This window comes from Mustela putorius, unplaced genomic scaffold (genome assembly GCF_011764305.1).
Source record: "Mustela putorius furo isolate JIRA1106 unplaced genomic scaffold, ASM1176430v1.1 tig00000095_pilon_pilon_pilon, whole genome shotgun sequence".
NCBI lineage: Eukaryota > Metazoa > Chordata > Mammalia > Carnivora > Mustelidae > Mustela > Mustela putorius.
This window is the reverse complement of record NW_025421280.1, coordinates 33,255,134-33,276,326: the sequence shown is the minus strand read 5'-3', so window position 1 is coordinate 33,276,326 and position 21,193 is coordinate 33,255,134. Positions and strand designations below refer to the sequence as shown.

General features: G+C 52.2%; 1 protein-coding gene across 7 annotated transcripts in view; it reads left to right on the top strand.

Moving 5' to 3' along the window:
- Nucleotides 1-296: 296 nt before the first annotated feature.
- The window catches only part of SMARCA4 (SWI/SNF related, matrix associated, actin dependent regulator of chromatin, subfamily a, member 4), an 88,279-nt gene continuing 67,382 nt past the window's right edge, over nucleotides 297-21,193 (top strand). For 6 of the 7 annotated variants that reach the window (XM_004748413.3, XM_004748412.3, XM_013054149.2 and 3 more), the window contains exons 1-5: nucleotides 15,248-15,497; nucleotides 17,327-17,459; nucleotides 18,483-18,887; nucleotides 19,237-19,335; nucleotides 20,682-20,940. In XM_004748413.3, the coding sequence (XP_004748470.1) occupies nucleotides 15,276-15,497; nucleotides 17,327-17,459; nucleotides 18,483-18,887; nucleotides 19,237-19,335; nucleotides 20,682-20,940 (1,118 nt within the window). In that variant the 5' untranslated portion in view covers nucleotides 15,248-15,275. Of the gene's footprint in view, nucleotides 438-15,247; nucleotides 15,498-17,326; nucleotides 17,460-18,482; nucleotides 18,888-19,236; nucleotides 19,336-20,681; nucleotides 20,941-21,193 lie in introns of those variants that run through there. The other variant, XM_045083913.1, reaches the window with a different exon arrangement.

Sequence of the window (21,193 nt, the reverse complement as noted above, 5' to 3'; positions counted from 1 at the left end):
GGACGCTGCGTGAGGACGAAGACCCCGGTGCGCATGAGCGAGACCTTCCCGGACTGAGTTGGGTGGTACATCAGGAGCGCCTGCTCCTTCTCGTCCCGCCCACGTCCCCGAAGGCCCGAGCGGACGCGCACGCGCACTGGGAGCGGAAGGGCGGGCAGGCGCGCGCACGAGGCCGGGCGGGCGGCGGAAGCGAGAGAAGCCGATTGTCGGGGGGGAGGGGAGCTGGCGGGTGCGCGCGCAGCGGGTGCGCGGGCGGCGTGGGGGGGCGGCCGAGACGGGCGGGCGCGCGCGCGAGACTTACCCTCGCTCGGCGGCGGCGGCGGCGGCGGCGGCGGCTTCTTTGTTTCGTGAGGAGAGGCGAGACGCCCACTCTGCCCCCGGCCCCGCGCGGAGGGGCGGGGGCGGCGCCGGGAAGGCGACGGCGCCGGCGGCTCTCGGTAAGGAACGCGGGCCGCGGGGGGAGCGCGGCGCGGGGCTTGGGAGGACGGTTTGAATGGAGCCAGGGCGCCGAGGGGGGAGGGGGCCGCCGGCGCCCGGAGCGGGGCTGGGGTACGGCGGCGCCGGAGGGTCAAGAAGCCTGTCCGGCACCGCGCGCGCGGGGAAGGCCACAGCGTAGCGAGGCCGCGGCGGCTACAGCATCCGCGGGCCGTGGGGTGGGGGCCCGGGCCGCGTGGAGGCCGCGCGCGCGCTCTCGCCGGGGTCGCCGGACAAAGCTCTCCGCCTCCTCTGCGGGCTGGGGTCCCGGCCCCGGGTCGCTGTGTCGGTCGCGGCAGCAACAATAGCAAGGCGTCTGAGCTTTTCTGGCTACGTTGTAACGGGTCCGACCTGAATGTTGTCTTTTTGGGGAGGCAGCGGTGGGAGCTCAGTAGGAACCCCCCCCCCAGATGAGTTCAGTGTCGCCTGGAAACGAGCCTTAGCAGTCCCTTTGGGTTAACCTACCTAACATTTTATTAAAAAAAAAAATCACGTATTCTAGATTTTTCAAAGAAAAGTAAATAACTCCCCAATTCTTTGCAAGTGGTGACTTCAAAATGTTTGCCCTGGAGAGTCTAGAGCAAGTGGGGGAGGACGCGTAGAACTGTTTGCTTTTGAAAGCATTGTTTTGGTTTTGCATCCTTTCGCCTTCAGTTGATTTTCTAGGTTAAGGCTTTTATTTTAAAACGTGGGCTTTTAGGAGAGTGTTTTGTGCTGGTCTCACGAAGACACCAGTCTTGATCCCCCCCTTCCCCCAGTGAATCCTTGGGGAAACTAGGGAATAAGTGCGAGAGCCACTTCCTAGGAATTTGAAACAAGTTTTCAGTTTCAGCTGACAGACCGGAATGGAGTTTGATTCCCTGGGCTGTCACTCACTTAGCTGTGTGACCTTGGATAAATAGCCTAATCTCTCTGAACTGCTTCGTTTCTTCCTTTGTGAAAAGGGGATAATGCCACAAATGGAGTTGGTGAAAACCTGTAAAATGGTTTCTGGCAAGTGGGAAGTACTGCTGTTATCATCAGGCCCAATCTCCTCCTTTACTGTTGAGCAAATATTTGTTGAGTCCCTACTGGGTGTTAGATGGCTTGGTGGTTGAATGGCCTAGGAGCCTCTCTAGTCTTGTAGGGGAACAGATGGTAAATGTGGGAACAACTCCCCGTGGCCTATCATGTGATCCTCATTACCCTTCCTGGGAGAGGAGCACAGTGGATGCACAGGGGAGTGATGGGATTAGGGAGGTTGATGGAAGAGGGGGGCCTTTTCTCAGGATCTGGAAGGATGTCCAGGCTCGCATGTGACCACCTGGACTAGTCATTGCTGTCCACTGCTACACTCACATATCGCCTTGATCCTTTCTGTGTAGCAGTTACCCCAGTGTGTAATTACACATCCATCTTCTCTGAGGGCCAGCACAGCAGGGATCATGTCTGCTTGGTCTCCTGGAGCGTACTCTGAGTCTGGCCCATACTAGGTCCTTAGGGAGCATTTGTGGAATGAATGAAGGAGAGTCCTTGTGGGGGATGGAGTAAGTGCATGCATGAAATGCTTGGCACAGGACCGGGGTTGGGTTGTAAGCAATAAATGTTAGTTGCTTGTGTTGGTTTTTTAACTTTCCAGGCCCACGTCCCTGGGAACGAGGGTGTGGGCTGGTGATTAGTATGGGTGGTGGTGAGGACTGCTAATTCTGGAATTGGACCTCCTGAATTCACACCCAGCCTTCTAAATCCTAGATTGACCTCCAGCAAGGCATTCACCAGTAGGTTCCCCCCACTTGTGAAATAGGTATGACAGCAATGCTGCCACAGTTGTTGTAAGGGTTGAAAACATAACATGGGAAGTTGTTTAGCACACTGCAGTGCCTGGCATATAGTGAGCACTCAGTTTATTGCAGTAGTTAATGTTGTTCTTTCTGCGTATGTGTGTGTGTGTGTATGTGAATTATTTAAAGAATGCAAAACAAAATTTGAGGTCATCCTATATCCCAGGAAGTTCAGGTTTGATGTGCTCATTATATATATTTTAATTTCTTTAAAATCAATTCATATATAATGATGACAATAATAAGTGCTCCTTCCTGTGCCACATACCCTTATCATTCCTTTTGGACCCTCAGAACACTGGGAGGTAGCCCTAGACCTGATCCTTGTCTTAGCTGTTTATGGGATGTGGGAGGGATTAGGTGTGTGGGGTGAGAACAACATTCTGGTGGTGAAGAAACTGACATTTAGGGATATTTCTTCACCAAGGGCTCTCTTAAGCCTTCTGGATTCGAATCCTGGCTTTACCACTTTCCCTCTTGGTGCCTTAGAGAAATGGGAGATGACAGTTCCTGGCATTTAGTGAGTCTTCAGATATGTCAGCCGGTTTTGGCCTCCATCATTAGGGCTGCCATGGCACAGAGGGATCCATTCTCACTGACCATAGACAGAACACTACATGAGTGACGCCCCCCACTGTCGTGCAAGAAATGGCCCAGCCTCACATTCCTCGTTTGAACAAGTGGGCATTGAGAACCTACCATGAGCCAGGCCCTGATGGGGGCTGGGGATTCAGTGGGGAACAGGCAGACAAGGGCCCTGTTCTCATTCAATCGTAGCCATCTCCTTAGTTGCAAAGGGGGACAGTTCCGTAATGGTACCCAACTATGAGGATTGTTGCAAGGTCTAAACAACAGTAACAACTGTAACGTGCTTAGAACGGCGCCTGGCACACAGTACTGAACAGTTGGTAGCTGGTGTCATTTATTAGGATTCCTACAATGTCCTGGCCATTTGAGATACAGAATATATTTTTGCTCTCCTGTGGTAATAGTTCTGTATGTTTTCAAAGTTGTAGCAAAGGAATCAGCTCTTATGTTTTGTTTCTCATAATTTAAAAATGGTAAGCTTGCACTTTCACCATAATACACTGGAAAGAAAGAAGTGTGTTTGGTGACAAGGGTTTTGGAAAATACCAAATGTTTGTTTTCCATCTCACATATTTCCTTGTAACTTGTAACATTGACTGGAACACTTAAGAGGGAATTGTAGTTTAAAAAAGACTACAGGCGCCTGGGTGGCTCAGTTGGTTATGTCTCCCCTTGGTTTCAGCTCTGGTCATGATCTCAGGGTTGTAATACTGAGCCTGGGGCTCTGCGCTCAGCAAGGAGTCTGCCTGAGATCTTCTCTCTCTCTCTCCGCACCCTCCCCCCGGCCTTCCTCCCCCAAACAAACAAGTAAAACCTTTACAAATAAATAAAAAATTAGGGGGATGTGCAAAATTACTTCCCTACTATAAAACGGGAAGTGACAGCTGCTAGAATATTGGGGGGAAATGTCTGTGGGGAACACATCAGAGTCGCGTCTGAGGCTAAACGGACCTGCCATTGCTGTCAACCTTAAGGAGATCATCCCTAGAAATATAAGGCTCATTGGTACGATTGGAGTTTTCTTTTAACTGCATGCCAATGATACTACTTTTTCATTACGTGGATTTAATGAACACGAGAAATTTGGCCTCGGATCACCTTCATGTAAGGGAAAGGCACTCGAGGGTAGTGCCAGATGTAGCTGGGTTTGCTGGGCCATTGGATTTTGTAGGGCAGAGAGAAAGGAAGGGATGCATTGATTTCCCTCTCAATTACCTTAGAGAAGGGGCTTTCTTTAGAACACAGGTAACTGTTCGCGGGGCATAAACTAGCCCAGGCCCCTTGGAAGCCTTTGGGACTAGACTGGTCCCCAGTGTTTCCCTCTGGGACTGTTACTTTGTTATAAAGGGGGCATGTCTTTATTTTGGCATGTGGATACTTGTTCCTGGGGACAGTGGGTTTTGATCAGCGTGAAGTTCACCAGCTGTGTGTGAGATGAAAGGAGGCCGGACCCCAGATTTAGTAGCAGTGGGCTTTCAAAGGGCTCCTTGGGATGGTTCAAGTTCTCTTTTCTGCTGGTAAGTCATGCCCCGCTGGCTCAGGAAGCAGGTGGCTGCACGGCAGTTGCAGCCTCACCTGTTAAGGGAGGGGACGAGGTTTGATGTGGGTCACTCTGACTTGCACCAAAAGTTCCACTGAAGCAGAATGGTGGGTGCTCTTGTTGTCTGAATGGTGACGCTGAAGCCCGGGAGTCCATCTGCTGTGCGCAGCCAAGCCCGCCTCCTGGGAACGCAGCCGGGATACCCCTGCCTGTCAGAGTGCTCCGCTCTGCCTGCACTTGGCACCCTTTCAGGCTTTCCTCTGCCTTTTGATCCTCAGCCTAAATCAGATCCTCAAGCCTGGAGTCAGACAGACTTGAGGCAGGACTCTGCTTCTTGAGTGATATTGGACCAGTGACTTACCCTTCCTGAGCAGAAAACCCCATTCCCCTCTGTTCCTCCCTCCAACCCTCTCTTACCTCATAGTTTCCCGGGTTGGCACCTCTAGTCACCGATACTGAACCACGGGATGCAAGTTGGAGCTGAAATCCAGCCTTGCTGGGCTTTGCCAGATCTGGCTCCAAGGCCGGTCAGCCCCGAGGAAGGACCACCTTTCATATTTCAAAGGGCATGTGCTTGCTGAAGCCCTGTTGGTTACCTTGGTCACCATTGAGCTTTTCTTTTTCTTTCTTTCTTCTTTTTTTTTTTTTTTTTTTAAGATTTTATTTTATTTATTTGACAGAGAGAGAGAGAGGGAATATAAGCAGGGAGAGTGGGAGAGGGAGAAGCAGGCTTCCTGCCAAGCAGGGAGCCCGATGCGGGGCTCTGGGATCATGACCTGAGTCCAGGTGCGCCTGACTCCTTTCTTGCTTTTAACCTTTCATCTATTCATCAGCGTCTCCAGAGAAATCTTCTAAAACCATCATCAGACCATGTCACCGCCCTGTCCAGAACATTCCAGTGGTTTCCCCTTGCACCTAGAGTAGACTCCTGCCCTCCAGGCCTGTGATCTGCCCTCCGCAGCCGTCTCTGACTTCACCTGCTGCCACATCCCCCTTTCCTGCTCCAGTCCAGCACAGTCCCACTCCGGCGAGCTCTTGTCCTTGCTGCTCGCCTGTCCGTCATGGCTCCCATGGCTCCCATTCCGCTTCAGGTCTCTGCTCGGGTGTATCCCCTCCCTGAGACTCTCCCTGGCCACCATGGTTGGTCCTGTCAGCTTGTTACCCCTGCTGAGTTTTTCATGGTACAAGTTCGTGGCATCTCCCCACTCCCGGCATGAGGAATACCATGTCATCTTTATTTGTGTGCTTGCCTCTGTCACTCAGTTGTCAGTTCCCCGAGGCAGGGATTTTATTGGCTTCTGCATTCCTGATACCTGGTACCCTGTTCAGCGCAGAGTTGGTTTTCAGTCAGTATTTGAGGTGGCTGGGAGGGCCTGTCGCAAGTGACACTGGGCGGTATAGGCACCACCCACCCTGTCCGCAGGTTAGGTGTCGTTCTCAGTGTTGAACAGGTGGCCGGTACCTCAGCCGACCCAGCAGTCGTAGACCTGACATCCTGACATCCATCCGGTGGGGTGTGACCAGCCTTAAAAAGAAGAGAATCTCTCTGCGTTAAACGGGGGGCGTGGTCAGGATAGATTTGTACAGCTGGTTGGATTTACTTGATGTGTGTTTGCTGCGTCATGTCATGACTCCAGGTCATGGTCAGAAGAGTCTGGAAAACGCCCGTGTGGTGGATAGGTGGGTCAGTGTTTGAATTCTCTCAGTGGAGACAGTGTCTCGCTGCTGGGTTAGAGCATGAACTCCCCAAGGGCAGAAAACAAGCTTGGTCGTTGTGATGGGTTCACATCTTGTGATGTGTTGTAGATGAGGAGGTCCTCTTCAGTGGATTTCAAGTGAAGGAAAAAATTTTTAAGCGGGCAGGGAGGTCTGGATTCCAGTGAATATGATGATACATGATTCCCTGGGCTAAAAATAATACAGTAAGACCCCTTATCTGTGGGGGATACGTTCCAAGACCCCCCCCCCCAGAGGATGCCTGAAACGTGAGTAGTACTGAAGCCTATCTCTACTGTTTTTCCTATACATACATAGCTATGGTAAAATTTAATTTATACATGAGGCACAGTAAGAGATGAACAATGTGAAAATTAATAGTAGGAAACCTCATCTAAATGGAATCAGGAGGACAGAAAGAGGAGCTTTCGAGCCCTACCAGTCGTCAGTTGCAGACCCGGGACAGGAACAGACCTACTTGGAAGTCACCTTGCAGGTCACAGTACTTTATTACCCCCGCTGAGAAAGAAAGGTTTTTTCTTCTGCCCCAGCAACCGCCCAGCCAGTGAGACACTACTACAGTTTGAACTCCCTGTTTACTCCGGCGGACTTCTTGTTTATAGCAGCCCTCCTAACTTCCCCCTTTCCTTCCATAAAGGAGCATTGTTTGTTCTCTGGACTTGCCTTTGGTTTTGCCATAGTTTTTGCTTGTCGCAGATTATAGTTCTCTGTGACTCCTGAATGCACACGTTTTTGCAGGTGAATTAACTGACAGGTGTTTTTTTTTTTTTTTTAAAGATTTTATTTATTTATTTGACAGAGGGAGACACAGTGAGAGAGGGAACACGAGTGGGGGGGTGTGTAGGAGAGGGGAGAAGCAGGCTTCCTGCCAAGCAGGAATCCTGCCTGATGTGGGAGTCGATGTGGGACTTGATCCCAGGACCCTGGGATCATGCCCTGAGCCAAAGACAGATGCTTAACGACTGAGCCACCCAGGCGCCCCGTGTTTTTGTTTTGGTTTTTGGGTTTTTTTGAAGATTTTATTTATTGATTTGATAGAAAGTGCATGCACACACACATAGACCAGGGACGGGGCAGAGGGAGAAGCGGACTCCTTGCTCAGGACCCGGAGATCATGACCTGAGCCAAAGGCAGATGCTTAACTGACTTGAGCCACACAGCTGCCCTGAAATTTTTTTGTATTTTTTATTTTTTAAAGATTTTATTTATTTCTTGGAGAGAACAGAGTGAGCATGAGAGACCTAGAACACAAGCGGGGGGAGAGGCAGAGGGAGAGGGAGAAGCAGGCTCCCACTTAGCAGGAAGCCAAGAACCCCCGGATCATGACCTGAGCTGAAGGCAGCCGCCCAGTCAATTGACCCCCCAGGTGCCCCCTGACAATTTTATTTTTAAGGTTAACAACGACTAATAATAAATGGAACATTTATGACAATAACAGTGTAATACAAGTTGCATGGATGTTCTCTTTCTCTCTGAGAATACCTTATTGTACTGTACTTGCCCTTCTTGTGATGATGTGAGATGATAAAATGCCAGTGAGATGAGAGGAGATGAAGTTAGTGTTGTAGGCGTTGTGACGTAGAGTTAAGCTACTATTGATTTTCTGGCAAAACTCAGCAGGAGGATCATCTGCTCGAGGACAAGGACTGTGTAACTGAAACTGGAAAGCGAAACCTGCCTGGGCGGGCTGGTGGGAGGAGGAACTACTGTACTTGGTAACGGACAGACTTGGCATGTCTGCATTTTAGGTAGAACCGATAAGACATTGTAATTAATTATCGTGACATGAGTTTTTTGTTTCTGAAGGGTATTCCTTTTTAAGTGTAGGGCAAGCTTTTGCCGCTTAATTATATTGCAAGGAAAATGCTTGGCAGCTGGCTTGAGCAGCCAGTGTTGGGGAAGCTCTGTGTCAGGAATATGCTATTTCCATATGTTCCCTAAGACAGCAGGTGCCTCATCTCATACGTCCTTCCAGGTTCGCGGACCAGTGTGCCAGGTCTGGTCGGGTATGGACAGTTTTCCTAGTAGAGTATTGGGGGGAACCTCGTTTTGTAGTTTTCATGTAACAAATAAGACTGGTTTTGCTGAAGGCATCCTGGCCAGCTCCTTGACTAATGTGAGTACCCTGGCGCGGCGGAACCACGGTGTGTCTGCTGATGAAACTTGTCGGGGAAGAAATTCCTCCGAGCCCAAAAAGTGAAGTCGCAGCTTTCCTGGGGCCAAACTTAAGTATAATGCTGGTTTTCAGACAAGACAAGAAAAAAACCCAAAATCAAAAACATAGTCTTAGCAAGCAGATTTTAGAAGCTCCCGATTTCCTGTTAGCTGTCTGTCCTGCTTCAGTGGCTGGCCACCACCGTTCTTTTTATTTTAACTTTATTTATTTATTTTTTTTTAAATTTTCATTCTGGTATAGTTAACAAGCAGTGTTGTATTAGTTTCAGGTGTCCAGTATAGTAATGTAAGAGTTAGCCCTCCCTTACCTCAGTGCTCAGTGTGGTGAGTGCGGGCTGGGGTCCCCAGCTCCTGTCCCCCGCCCCACCGGTTTGTTCCCTATAGTTCAGGAGTCTGGTTTTTTTTTTTTTTTTTTGGTTTGTCCCTTTTTTTTCTTTGTTCATTTGTTTTGTTTCTTAAATTCTCTTTTTTCCCCCTTTGCTCATTTGTTTCTTAAATTCCTCATTATGAGTGAGATCATACGGTTTTTGTCTTTCTCTGACTGACTTATTTCACTCAGCATAATACTCTAGATCCATCCATCCTGTTGTGGCCACTGTTGTTTTTTTTTTTTTAATATTTATTTTTTAGGGGCGCCTGGGTGGCTCAGTGGATTAAGCCGCTGCCTTCGGCTCAGGTCATGATCTCAGTGTCCTGGGATCGAGCCCCGCATCGGGCTCTTTGCTCAGCGGGAGCCTGCTTCTCTCTCTCTCTCTCTGCCTGACTCTCTGCCGACTTGTGATCTCTCTGTCAAATAAATAAATAAAATCTTTAAAAAAAAAAAATATTTATTTTTTATTTATTTGACAGAGAGAGAGATCACAAGTAGGCAGGCAGAGAGGCAGGCAGAAAGAGAGAGAGGCAGAATCAGGCTCCCTGCCCAGCAGAATCATGACCTGAGCCGAAGGCAGAGGCTTAAGCCACTGAGCCACCCAGGCGCCCCCCCACTGTTGTTTTTTATAAGAGAAAAGCAAGGGGTGGCATAAAAGAAGAAACTAGACCTACTCCTCAAGCAGTCTGGTTCCGCATTTGAACGTCAGTAGATGTTTCTATTTTATTTTATTTTATTTTTTTTTTAAAGATTTTATTTATTAATTTGACAGAGAGAAATCACAAGTAGACAGAGAGGCAGCCAGAGAGAGAGAGAGAGGGAAGCAGGCTCTCCGCCGAGCAGAGAGCCCGATGCGGGACTCGATCCCAGGACTCTGAGATCATGACCTGAGCCGAAGGCAGCGGCTTAACCCACTGAGCCACCCAGGCGCCCCGATGTTTCTATTTTAAATGATAATTTTGATGAGGTTGAAAGTAGAAAATAATGCAATCCTCACATCCTTTCATCTTTTTAATTTCCATAAAGGTACTTCTGGACATCTTTTCTGGGTATTTTATTTCCCAGGTATTTTTCTGATCTAGGTTGGTTGGTTGGTTTTAGCATTTCTTTTTTAAAGATTTTATTTTACTTATTTATTTGACAGAGAGATCACAGGTAGGCAGAGAGTCAGGCAGAGGGAGAGGGGGACACAAGTTCCCCACTGAGCAGAGAGTTCAATGTGGGGTTTGATCCCAGGACCCTGAAGCCATGAGCTGAGCGGAAGGCAGAGGCTTAACCCATCGAGTCACTCATGCACCCCTATTTTAGCATTTTTTAAAAATATGATTATAGAACTAATAGAAGATTATCATAGAAAAAATAAACACACACAAAAAACACCGGAGCTCCGTGATGTGGAAAGTGTCAGTTCCCCCTCACATACCTCCTAAGAGAGCTGCTGGCCGCTGCCAGCCACGGCTCGGCGAGCTTACTCTGAGCTGGCTTCTACTATCGGATGAACTTGCACCTGTTCTTACGGTTAGCATAGTGGGGCTTGGGTTGGGCACACCTTGCATCGATGCTCCCTCTTTCCTCTCCTGCTTCTTGGAACTTCCTCCACATCCGTGTGCATGAAGCTGCCTCATCGGGTATGGATTGTGTGGGGGTTCTGATTGTTCAGCAATTGGGGTGCTTCTCAAAGAAGTCAAGGTGATGATATGGCCACGTCACCTCCAGACCCCTTGGCTCTGGGAACCGGTTTTCATCTTGCAGCTTACTGAATATCTTAGCTCTCAGGTTTTTGCTTCTTGCCCCAGAGTAGTTTTACTTCCCATCACAGTCCTTTAGGCTGCCTGCCTGCATTCCCAGGCTCCATTCCTTCCTTGTGGCGCCCCCAGACACACCCGACCCGTAGACTACACACTCCTCAGTTAGGCTCCCACATACACGTGCCAGTGGTTTCACTATTTTGTCCCCTCCGTCCCCCCGTCCTTCACTTTTCTCATCTGCTTAGGTGTGGCTCTCTGGTCTGGGATGGGTCTCAGTTTTGTGTTTAATGACCTTCTTTCTCCCAGCCCAGACACCAAGTGACTTGTCATAGAGGAACTTGTTGCAGGAGTCCGGTCTGAACCGTGGAAGCCCCTGAAGCCCTCAAGACCATAGGATGACCTTGGGGACCCTAGGAATTTGCTGACAATGCCAGATCCTTAGTTTACTGTGTAGGAAAGGTAGAGGTGTTCCGTGATGAGTGAAGGAGGCGGTGGGGGGGGCTGTTGTTTGCCCTCAGATCCCACCTCGCTTCTGACATTTCTGGCCAAACTTGGCAAGCCCTCCTGAGTAGGCACGTTGCTGGAGCACCATAGTGCCCCGTTCCAGACCCTCCCCAGCTCTCAAGAGGGGCAGGCCCACCCCTGCCCTTTAAGAAGGTTGACTGGCCGGGACGCCTGGGTGGCTCAGTTGGTTGGACGACTGCCTTCGGCTCAGGTCATGGTCCCGGAGTCTCGGGATCGAGTCCCACATCGGGCTCCCAGCTCCATGGGGAGTCTGCTTCGCTCTCTGACCTTCTCCTCGCTCATGCTCTCTCTCACTGTCTCTCTCTCTCAAATAAATAAAATCTTTAAAAAAAAAAAAGAAGGTTGACTGGCCAAAAGGAGCTTGATGATGGATATGAACACTGCGTTTGTGGCCGTGGGATCCCAGAGGGCGAAGGATAGTTTGTAGCTCAGATCCTGCCCGCTGATTGCCTGGGCGGATCTCATCACTTGTGACCCCTGGTCTTTGCAGTGGGCCTGTGTGGCCTTCAGGCAACCTCTGTTCCTCCCCCAGCTTGGCGGAGGCGCCTTGTGCAGCCTTTACTACCCGAGTTTGCTCCTGAACGCTTCCGGACTGGAGCATCGCTTGAGGTTTGTCCTGTGGGGTAGGCTAAGTTAGGAAGCTTATTTACTACTTGTCTCTTTAAGAGAAGAGGAGCGCCTCGGGGGCTCAGTCATTTAAGCGTCTGCCTTTGGTTCAGGTTGTGATCCCAGGGTCCTAGGGTCAAGTCCCGCATGGGTTCCCTGCTCCTCAGGGAGCCTGCTTCTCCCTCTGCTTCTGCCTGCCACTGTCTCTCTCAAATAAGTAAATAAATAAATCTTTTTTTTTTTTTTTAAAAGAGGAGGATGGAAGGACTTAATCTGCATATTGCTTCTGGGTCAGTAGTGACAAGCAGTAAGCAACTGCTCAGTAAATGTGGGGGCCCTTGGCTTTGCCAGCAGGGTTGTGTTACTTCCTGCCTATACATGCCTTGCCTGCGTTAGCTCAGGTGATGCTGGCGACACCTGAGGGAGGGATTGGTCTCATCTCCAGCCTACAGAGGAGGGGACAGGCTGGGGAAGGTTAAGTCACTCATCTAGTATCATGCGGTTGGCCAGTAAGAGAGTCCAGACTCAGTGCAGGCTGCACTTCAGTGAGTTTCTTGGTGGCTTTGGCCTTGTGACTCTAACAACTTCACTGAGATGCTGGGGGACCGGTGAGCCGTAGGGACCCCTCTGTCAGCAGGGCCCATGATAGTCTCGCTGGGAGGTGCAAGGGTGTGGGCTCAGTGAGTAAATCTCAGTCCTTGCCCCCAAATGGGCCCACAGCCCTGCTTCCCCTCTGGCTGGGTCATCTTCCCTGTTACTTCTGTCACTGATTGTATCCTCAGCAGTTGTAAATCGCAAGGAGGCAGGAGCAAGTCACACTCCCTCTGGATTTTAAAATATCTCTTTCCTTCCTCTTATCTCCATGACCCTGAGATAGTAAAGGAAAACTGGTTTCCTCCGCGGACACCAGATGTGTGGGTTTTCCACCCGGGGCAAGTTTCTGCAGATACCTGCTGGGTGTCCTACACGTCAGTTCTGATGCTAATTACCTAGAGCTAGTGCAGACCCAGAGGTAAAAGGCTCAGTCCCACAGGACTGCTCCCCCCTTAAGATGGCAGTCCCAAGTAGTCGGCCCCCATGTTACCCACACTTCTGCCCCCACTTGGTTACAGATGGGGTTCTCACGAACTGCTCGTCAGGTTTATTTGATATCAGAGCTCACAAAACTCAAGGAGATACATATGTTTACCTGTTTATTATAGAGGATACAGATGAACAGCCATATGAAGAGGTAAATAAAGTGAGGCTTAGAAGGATCCTGTGCCTGGGAGCTTTTGTCCCCCACGGAGTTGGGGTACACCGCCCTCCTAGCATGTGGATGTGTTCCCCACCCCAGAAGCTCTCCTGGCCTCTTAGCTGAGAGATTTTATGGGTGCTTCATCTTGTGGGCGTGGTTGATTATTCACGTCTCGATTCCTCTCCCCTCCTTTGGAGGATGGGGCTGAACGTTCCAACCCTCTAATCATAGCTTGGTCTTTCTGGCAGCTGGCCCCCCCGATCCTGGAGCTGTCCCGGAGTCCACCACGAGTCACTACATTAGAAGAAAAGACCCCCCTACCACTTAGGAAATTCCAGGGGTTTTAGTCTAAAACTGAAGCAGAGACCAAATACATATATCTATTATGTCAGGTAGACAAAATTTTCTTTCTTTCTTTCTTTTTTTTTTAAGATTTGATTTATTGTGGGGAGGGGGAGAGAGAGAAAGAAAGAGTATGCAGGAGCAGGGGGAGGGGCAAAGGGAGAGGGAGAAGCAACCCCCTGCTGAGCAGGGAGCCTGACACAGGGCTCTATCCCAGGACCCCAAGATCACGACCTGAGTTGAAGGCAGAGGCTTAACCGAGGGAGCTACCCAGGCAGAGAGAGGGGAAGGGAAGCAGGCCACCCCTGCTGAGCAGAGAGCCCGATGCGGGGCTCCATCCCAGGACCCTGAGATCATGACCTGAGCCAAAGGCAGAGGCTTTAACCCACTGAGCCACCCAGGCACCCCAAGAGAGGGGCTTTTATTTTATTTTATTTTTTATGTATTTTTAAATAGAAGATTTATTTATTTATTTATTTATTTGACAGACAGAGATCACAAGTAGGCAGAGAGAGAGGAAGGGAAGCAGGCTCCCTGCTGAGCAGAGAGCCGGGTGCTGGGGCTTGATCCCAGGACTCCGGGATCATGACCTGAGCCAAAGGCAGAGACTTTAACCCACTGAGCCACCCAGGCTTCCCCAGAGGGGCTTTTAAATAACGCAGTACGTGGCAGAGTGAGGGAACTTAGTGGAGCCACTAGAATCCACCTTTTGAGGACTACTGTGTGATAAAATGATAAAAAAGATACTCTGTGATAAAAACGGTCCTGCATATAATTCTCTGGAGGAAAGCTTGCCTAGAGTGGGCAATGACTAATGAATAATAAGTAGTACTGTTTAATGTGTGTGTGTGCGCGCGCGCGCACGCGCCTGTGTGCGGAACAATCTAGAAGGGAGGCAGGGAGGTGTGTAGGGGTCCCAGCGGCAACATGAGGGCCGCTCTCCCCTCCCTGAGAGGGCCTACCCTGCATGGCTCAGCTCCATCCTTATGGCTCTGGTGGTGTCCCACGTCTCTGAGGAAACCCCCAACCCCTTCTTTGTACTCCTCACCTCCCCCTGCCCTGCTGGGAAGGGGTAAGGAGAGCAGGGTGGCTTGTTGCTCTCTGCGGAGCTGGTAAGCGCTTCTCCGTGTCTGGTGGGATTTCTGTGTTTTCTGCATTTCAGCACTGCAGATGTATTACTCTGTCCTCACGAAAGAAGTTAGGAAATTGAAAGGAATCATATTTAAGGCCATATATACATAAGTACACAACAGAAAAAGGGTTACCTGAACATTGAACTCTTACTATAAAAAGCATATGTAAAATTTATTAGCTCATGGCCCTGTGGTGGCAAGGAGAATTTACCATCATCATTAGATTTTTTTTTTTTTGTAGTGTAGTTTTGGATCTCGTAGAGGCTTTGGGTTATGGTTCCTGAGTATCAGTTTTTAGTTTTGGGCAGCATTCGGCAACATTCATTTAACCTCAGACACTTGAATATCGCCGTAGAACTGCTTCAGATATCAGAGTGCTGTTACTTCTGTAATACTTTTCTGTAAGTGAACCTGCATTTCAGACTTCCATTCATTTATTTTAAAGGAAGCTTGGTCTCACTGCCCCAAGGGGAAAACCAGCATCGCTTGCCGGGAATCTTTGTATTTGCTGAACTTCTGGAGGCCCAGTTGGATACTGTTGCTGGCAATGACTTTGAACCTTAGTCTTGCTCTCCCTTGTTGTTATTAGGAAGGTGGTAGGTATTAGGTGTGAAGGGCGTATCACCGCTGCCCTGAGACTTTGTCTTGGTTGTGAGCAGAACAGCAAGGGCAGTGAGACCCCAGGTGGGGCCGGGCCGTGGCTGTGGACCTCCACCTCCTGAGTCCTGTCTGTCTCTCAGGGGATTTTGGTCTGAGTTTATATGCCTGATGTATTCTCATTTGTGAGAGGAACGGAGGAGAGAGGTCTGGGTGTTGGGGGTTGCATGTCAAAGGTGTCCGCTCCTTATCAAGTGGGTGCTTCTTGCAATACTGCCTGGGGTCCTCCCTTGCCAGCTCTGACGCCCTGGTGATGGCCATGACCCCCAGACTGACCAGGACTTCTCTCCATCAGGAGACCACTGTCTGCAGCTCCTGTGAAGATGTCCACTCCGGACCCACCCCTGGGTGGAACTCCGCGGCCAGGCCCTTCCCCGGGCCCGGGCCCCTCCCCTGGAGCCATGTTGGGCCCTAGCCCGGGTCCCTCACCAGGCTCTGCGCACAGCATGATGGGGCCCAGTCCGGGGCCTCCCTCGGCAGGACACCCCATCCCAACCCAGGGACCTGGAGGGTACCCTCAGGACAACATGCACCAGATGCACAAGGTAGGGAGCCTGTGCCCAGTGCCCTGACTGACTGGGTCCCTGTGATCGGAGGAGGGACGATGGGCAGTGCATCCGGCCTTCTGCTCCGAGCCGGCCGCCTTCCCGCCTGGTGTCTCCGGTACCATCATCCCACATGGGACATGTGGTCCCACTGCTCCAGAGTTGCCTTTCCTTAAAAAATGAAGATGTCCAAATCCCTAAAAGGTGGCTTATGTCACATGGTTTCCTGCACTCGGGTGGCTCTGCTCACCTGTGCTCTGTGTCCCCACCCTGTCCTGCACTTGGGCGCCACGCACTCACTGTCCCGACAACTTTGGGAATTGATCAGATGCTTTTAACCTCTTAACACAAATAGTTTTCCTTTCTTTCTGTGTTCCTGGGTGATCCTCCTATCTGTGTCAGCATCTAAAGGAAAAAGTGCCATGTTCAAGCCTCAGAGACCACAAGAGATCCTCGTGGAAGATGGACATGGTGCGGCTTAGAGGCGAGGGGTCTCTGCTGACCCCTCTAGCCTTGCTCCCGGGGCCGTCCGTGTGTTCATACCCATTCTGCTTAGCTCTCCCCTTGCCCAGCAGGTGTAGGCTATTGTGCCCATTTTACAGACGAGGAAGTGGAGTCTCAAGAGATGGTCAGTTACCGAGTCAGGGGTGGGGCCGCTCTCATCCTTCTTGCCCTCCTTGCCTTCCCCATCCCCACACGTTTCTGTCAACAGTACGTTGTCGCTTCCTTTTTGGGAAGCTGTTGGTGACCTGACCACCTCCCCACCGCCCCCAGCCGCCACCCCGGCCAAATTGAGTCTGGCTTCTCCAGCACAGCCTCTTTCCCTCTCTGCCCCCTTTGTTTCTTCCTCTTGGAATCACTTGCACCTGTCTGCCAGATGCCTGGCCTTTGCCCTGCGCCGTGTTAGGAGCCCAGGGGCCAGAGGCCGTGGCAGTGGGACACCCCTCGCCTGCAGAGGCGTCAGCTTCCCGAGGATCTCCCCCTCCCTGCATTTGAAGCTGCTCCTGTGGTCCCCGCCAAGCGCCCTCTCCTCCTCTCGCTTCTCTCATGGCGCACACTGAGCTGTAGCTGACTTTCCTGGGCCCCTCCTTAGACTGAGCTCCCAGGGACCAGGATACTCCTGCCAACCAGGGCCTAGCAGAGTGCCCTGGAAGGGTCCTGGACAATGGCCCCTTTACCAGCTATTCCAGTCTGGGAAGTACTGAGTGCTGAGCCTTTGGAAGGAAATTAGGTGTCATTGTTGTGCAGAGGTCCAGTGTGCCTCTTAGGAGGAACAGAGCTATGCCACAGACACTTTACTCCCAGCTAATGGGCTGGAGGCCAATCTCCGATCAGTGAGGACATGAGCGTACTGTAATCATACCTGCAGGCAGAAATTTCTCTCTGTTCCTCTCATTTACAGTCTCCCAAGGGTTTCTGATCCAAAGATCGGTGGTGACCAAGTCTCCTTGTGACGATTAATTGGGAGCTTGGTGTCCAAGCTAAAAACAGCTCCTCTCCAGGAGCTCATGTCTTTTCTGTGTGGTATTTTGGCCATCCCAAACTGTCTTCCGGTGCCCTGATCCATCTGTCCCTTCACTTCCAGACCTCTAGGCTCCTAGGTGGTCGCCCACTGTCGAGTGACATTGTTTCCTGCATCTGCTTGACACTTCAGTCCGTGCCAGGACCACGGCTTGGACCTAAGCTGCTTGGTCACATCAGTGATTCCGTTAGACACCAGGGCGACCTTGGGTGGACATTTCCACTTGCAGTGAACTCTCAGGCAGCACTTTGCATGCTGTTCCTATTCCCCCTTGTTGAGCTTGCCTTGTCCTTGTCCCCTCTTGTAGCCAATGGAGTCCATGCATGAGAAGGGCATGTCGGATGACCCCCGCTACAACCAGATGAAGGGAATGGGGATGCGGTCGGGGGCCCACGCTGGGATGGGGCCGCCGCCAAGCCCCATGGACCAGCACTCCCAAGGTACTGCTTCATGACTCTTCTTCCCTTGTGTCTGTTGCCTGCCCCCCCGTCCCAACCCTACCCCAGTGTCCTGAGGTTATTTTCGTAGTCGGTCTCTCAGTCTCTCATAGGCAGATTCAGGATAGGCCTAGGCAGTCCGGTCTTGTGGGAGACTCTGCCATGGAGGGCTGGGGAGCTTGGGCTTGCCTGGTGCCCGTTTTGGGCTGGCTTGTCTTAGAGCAGCCTCCGAAGAGGGAACCTTGATAGGACGTGTTTATCTGCAGCCGTGGAGTTTAGACAGGGGCTGAGCAGGGCAGGCTTCTCAGGCCAGCAGCTCCCATACCATCCAGGAATGTACTAGCAATACGGATTCCTGGGCCCCACTTCAGACGGCTGGGACAGAATCTTGGGGTTGGGGCTCTGCTTTAACAAGCCGTCCCTGTAGTTTTTCTGTACCGGGCACTTGGAGAAGGGAAGAGTAGATGGCTGTAGTCATCGGGGTGGGGAGCTCAGTGCCTCCAAAGGGTTCCACACTGAATAGACTTTAGAGGCGTGGTCTGTCCAAGTTGAGGGGCAGGAGGGCAGGCCTGAGGGATCTGTGTAACAGCTCAACATGGACCGTCAGCAGGCAGCTTGCTGAAAGCTGAGCCAAACCAAACCGGTCATGCCGGCCACTGTCCAGGCTGCCAGGGTGTCTCCTCTCTCTGGGAGCTGCTCCTTTGAATCATGGGATTAACGTCATTGGCCGCCCCCTGTCTTGGGATAGGAGCCGGTGTAAGCACAGTTGGAATGTTACCATCTCTGCCTTAGAAATCAGAGGATGTGGGGGTGGGATTATGGACATCGGGGAGGGTATGTGCTTTGGTGAGTGCTGTGAAGTGTGTAAACCTGGTGATTCACAGACCTGTACCCCTGGGGATAAAAATATATGTTTATAAAAAATAAAAAATTAAAAAAAAAAAAGATTCTGCATTGTGACGCAAAAAAAAGAAATCAGAGGATGTGTGTTGCCAAGTGACCATTTGGATCCGCGTTGCTTCACAGGTTACCCCTCCCCCCTGGGTGGCTCCGAGCATGCCTCCAGTCCGGTTCCAGCCAGTGGCCCGTCCTCAGGCCCACAGATGTCCTCTGGGCCAGGTGGGGCCCCCCTGGATGGTGCTGATCCCCAGGCTTTGGGACAGCAGAACCGGGGCCCGACTCCGTTTAACCAGAACCAGCTGCATCAGCTCCGAGCCCAGATCATGGCGTACAAGATGCTGGCCAGGGGGCAGCCCCTCCCCGACCACCTGCAGATGGCGGTGCAGGGGAAGCGGCCGATGCCCGGGATGCAGCAGCAGATGCCAACACTACCTCCACCCTCTGTGTCCGCGACAGGACCTGGCCCCGGGCCTGGCCCTGGCCCTGGCCCGGGTCCGGGACCAGCACCTCCAAATTACAGCCGGCCTCACGGTAGGGCCCACGCTCCCCTGTGCTCGGGGTTGGGAGGGGGACGCAGAATGAACTGACCGGGATGTGGGTGGCGATGTCCACAGACCTGGGCTCTCCTGCCCTCGGCATCCCCCCGGAGCCCGCATGGCGTTGGCAGCGCTCAGGGTGCTCGGGCAGCAGGGCTACCTCCATGCTCTGTGTTGCCTCTCCCGCTGCCTCCCTGGCCCGCATCCCCACAGCCTTATTTGCGCCGAGGGGCTTGTTGCTGGCTGTGTCCCCTGGAGCCAGGCCTGCCTGTGGGGGTGGGGGTGGGAGCAGGCGTAAACACGGGATGCCTTCGATCATCTTGTTTGTTTCTCCTGATGTGTAGGTATGGGAGGACCCAATATGCCCCCCCCAGGACCCTCAGGAGTGCCCCCTGGGATGCCAGGTCAGCCCCCCGGAGGGCCTCCCAAGCCTTGGCCTGAAGGTAAGCCACCTCTGTCTTGGTGACATGCCTCTTCCCTGGCTCCCATCATGGCCTTGTGCCCTGTAGCCCCTGAGAGGGGCCTGTTGAGAGAGAGGCTCCCAAGGACAAGTCCTCGCTTTTTCTGCCTTCTTTGGGTCTTTTTTTTTTCTTTAAAATTTTACTTATTTGGGGTGCCTGGGTGGCTCAGTGGGTTAAGCCTCTGCCTTCGGCTCAGGTCATGACCTCAGGGTCCTGGGATTGAGCCCTGCATTGCACCCTCTGCTCAGCAGAGAGCCTGCTTCCTCCTCTCTCTGTCTCTGCCTGCTTCTCTGCCTACTTGTGATCTCTCTCTCTCTGTCAAATAAATAAATCTTTGAAAAAAAAAAAAGATTTTATTTATTTGACAGAGAGAGATAAAGTGAGAGAGGGAACACACGGGAGTGGCAGAGGGAGACCAGGCTCCCCACCGAGCAGGGAGCCCGATGCAGGGCTCGATCCCAGGACCCTGGGATCATGACCTGAGCTGAAGGCAGATGTTTAACGACTGAGCCCCCCAGGCGCCCCTGCCTTCTTTGGGTCTTATCTGTCCCTGGTCAGTTCCCAGAGGCTCAGGTTTGGTTCCACTGCATGATTCCTACCCCACCTTGTCCTGTGGGTCGTGGTAATCCTGGGGTCTCCTCACTAAGGAGAGGAGGAGCCTAGTGACCGAGTCCACCGGACGCCTCCAGTAAGAGGCTGTGGCGAGGCGCTGCCGCAGCCACAGACCCCATCCTTCAGAGCCCAGAGGCCATGTCTGACCCCCTTCCCTCCTGAGAACGCCACCCCCCCGCCCCCTGTGCTGTGAGAGGCAGGGAGAGTGACAGGGTGGCCCAGGGTTCCGTTTGTGCTGACTGGGTGCAGCCTCCGTGTTCTGTGTAAGATGCCGTCATCAGGAGGTGTTGGAGGGTCATCTCTGTGGGGAAGAAGTATGGACAGAATGGCCTCATTCCTTGTCCGCTTGGAGCCTAAGGTTTAGTGATGGGCCCTGCAGAGCTCATGGCTTAAGTAGGACTCCTTGGGCACAGGATGAAAGTCCGGAAACTGCTGTTCCCGCGAGGCCGCCCACAGAAGGACCGAACCTGGGAGCAGTGCTTAGGCAGGCGGGACTTCGGGGAGGGGAACGTCTCCTGAGATCTGGAGGGGGCAGGAGGGAGGAGGACCCCCGAGGGACCCCTGAGTGAGATGCTGCTTGGGCCTTATCATGTTTGGGGATGAGTTTGTCCCCAAGGCCATAAGCGCCCAGAGGGCTTTTCGTTTACCTCCGGAATCGAGCCGGAATTCAAAGCTGTGCCTCTCCCGCCTGCCTCCTCTCCCCCCACCCCTGCCAGGACCCATGGCGAATGCTGCTGCCCCCACGAGCACACCTCAGAAGCTGATCCCCCCGCAGCCAACGGGCCGCCCCTCACCTGCGCCCCCAGCCGTCCCACCCGCTGCCTCCCCGGTGATGCCACCCCAGACGCAGTCACCGGGGCAGCCTGCCCAGCCTGCCCCCATGGTCCCGTTGCACCAGAAGCAGAGCCGCATCACCCCCATCCAGAAGCCGCGGGGCCTGGACCCTGTGGAGATCCTGCAGGAGCGGGAGTACAGGTAAGGGCGCTGCTGCCTGGGGGCTCTTGGGCTTGCTGCCCCTCGCCTCAGTCAGTCCCTGTGTACGTCGGTTTGACTCAGTTCCAAAGGCCGGTGGGGTAGGAGATGGGAAGTCTGTCACCACTTGCCTAGTTCTCTCTGTTGCTGTGTATCCTTCCAGAGAAGTCCTGTGCGTGTACAGGCAGACAGGTGCCTGTGCTCAGGATGGGCGCGCGGTAGATCTTCCCCTATCTGTACCACATGAGCTTTTCTC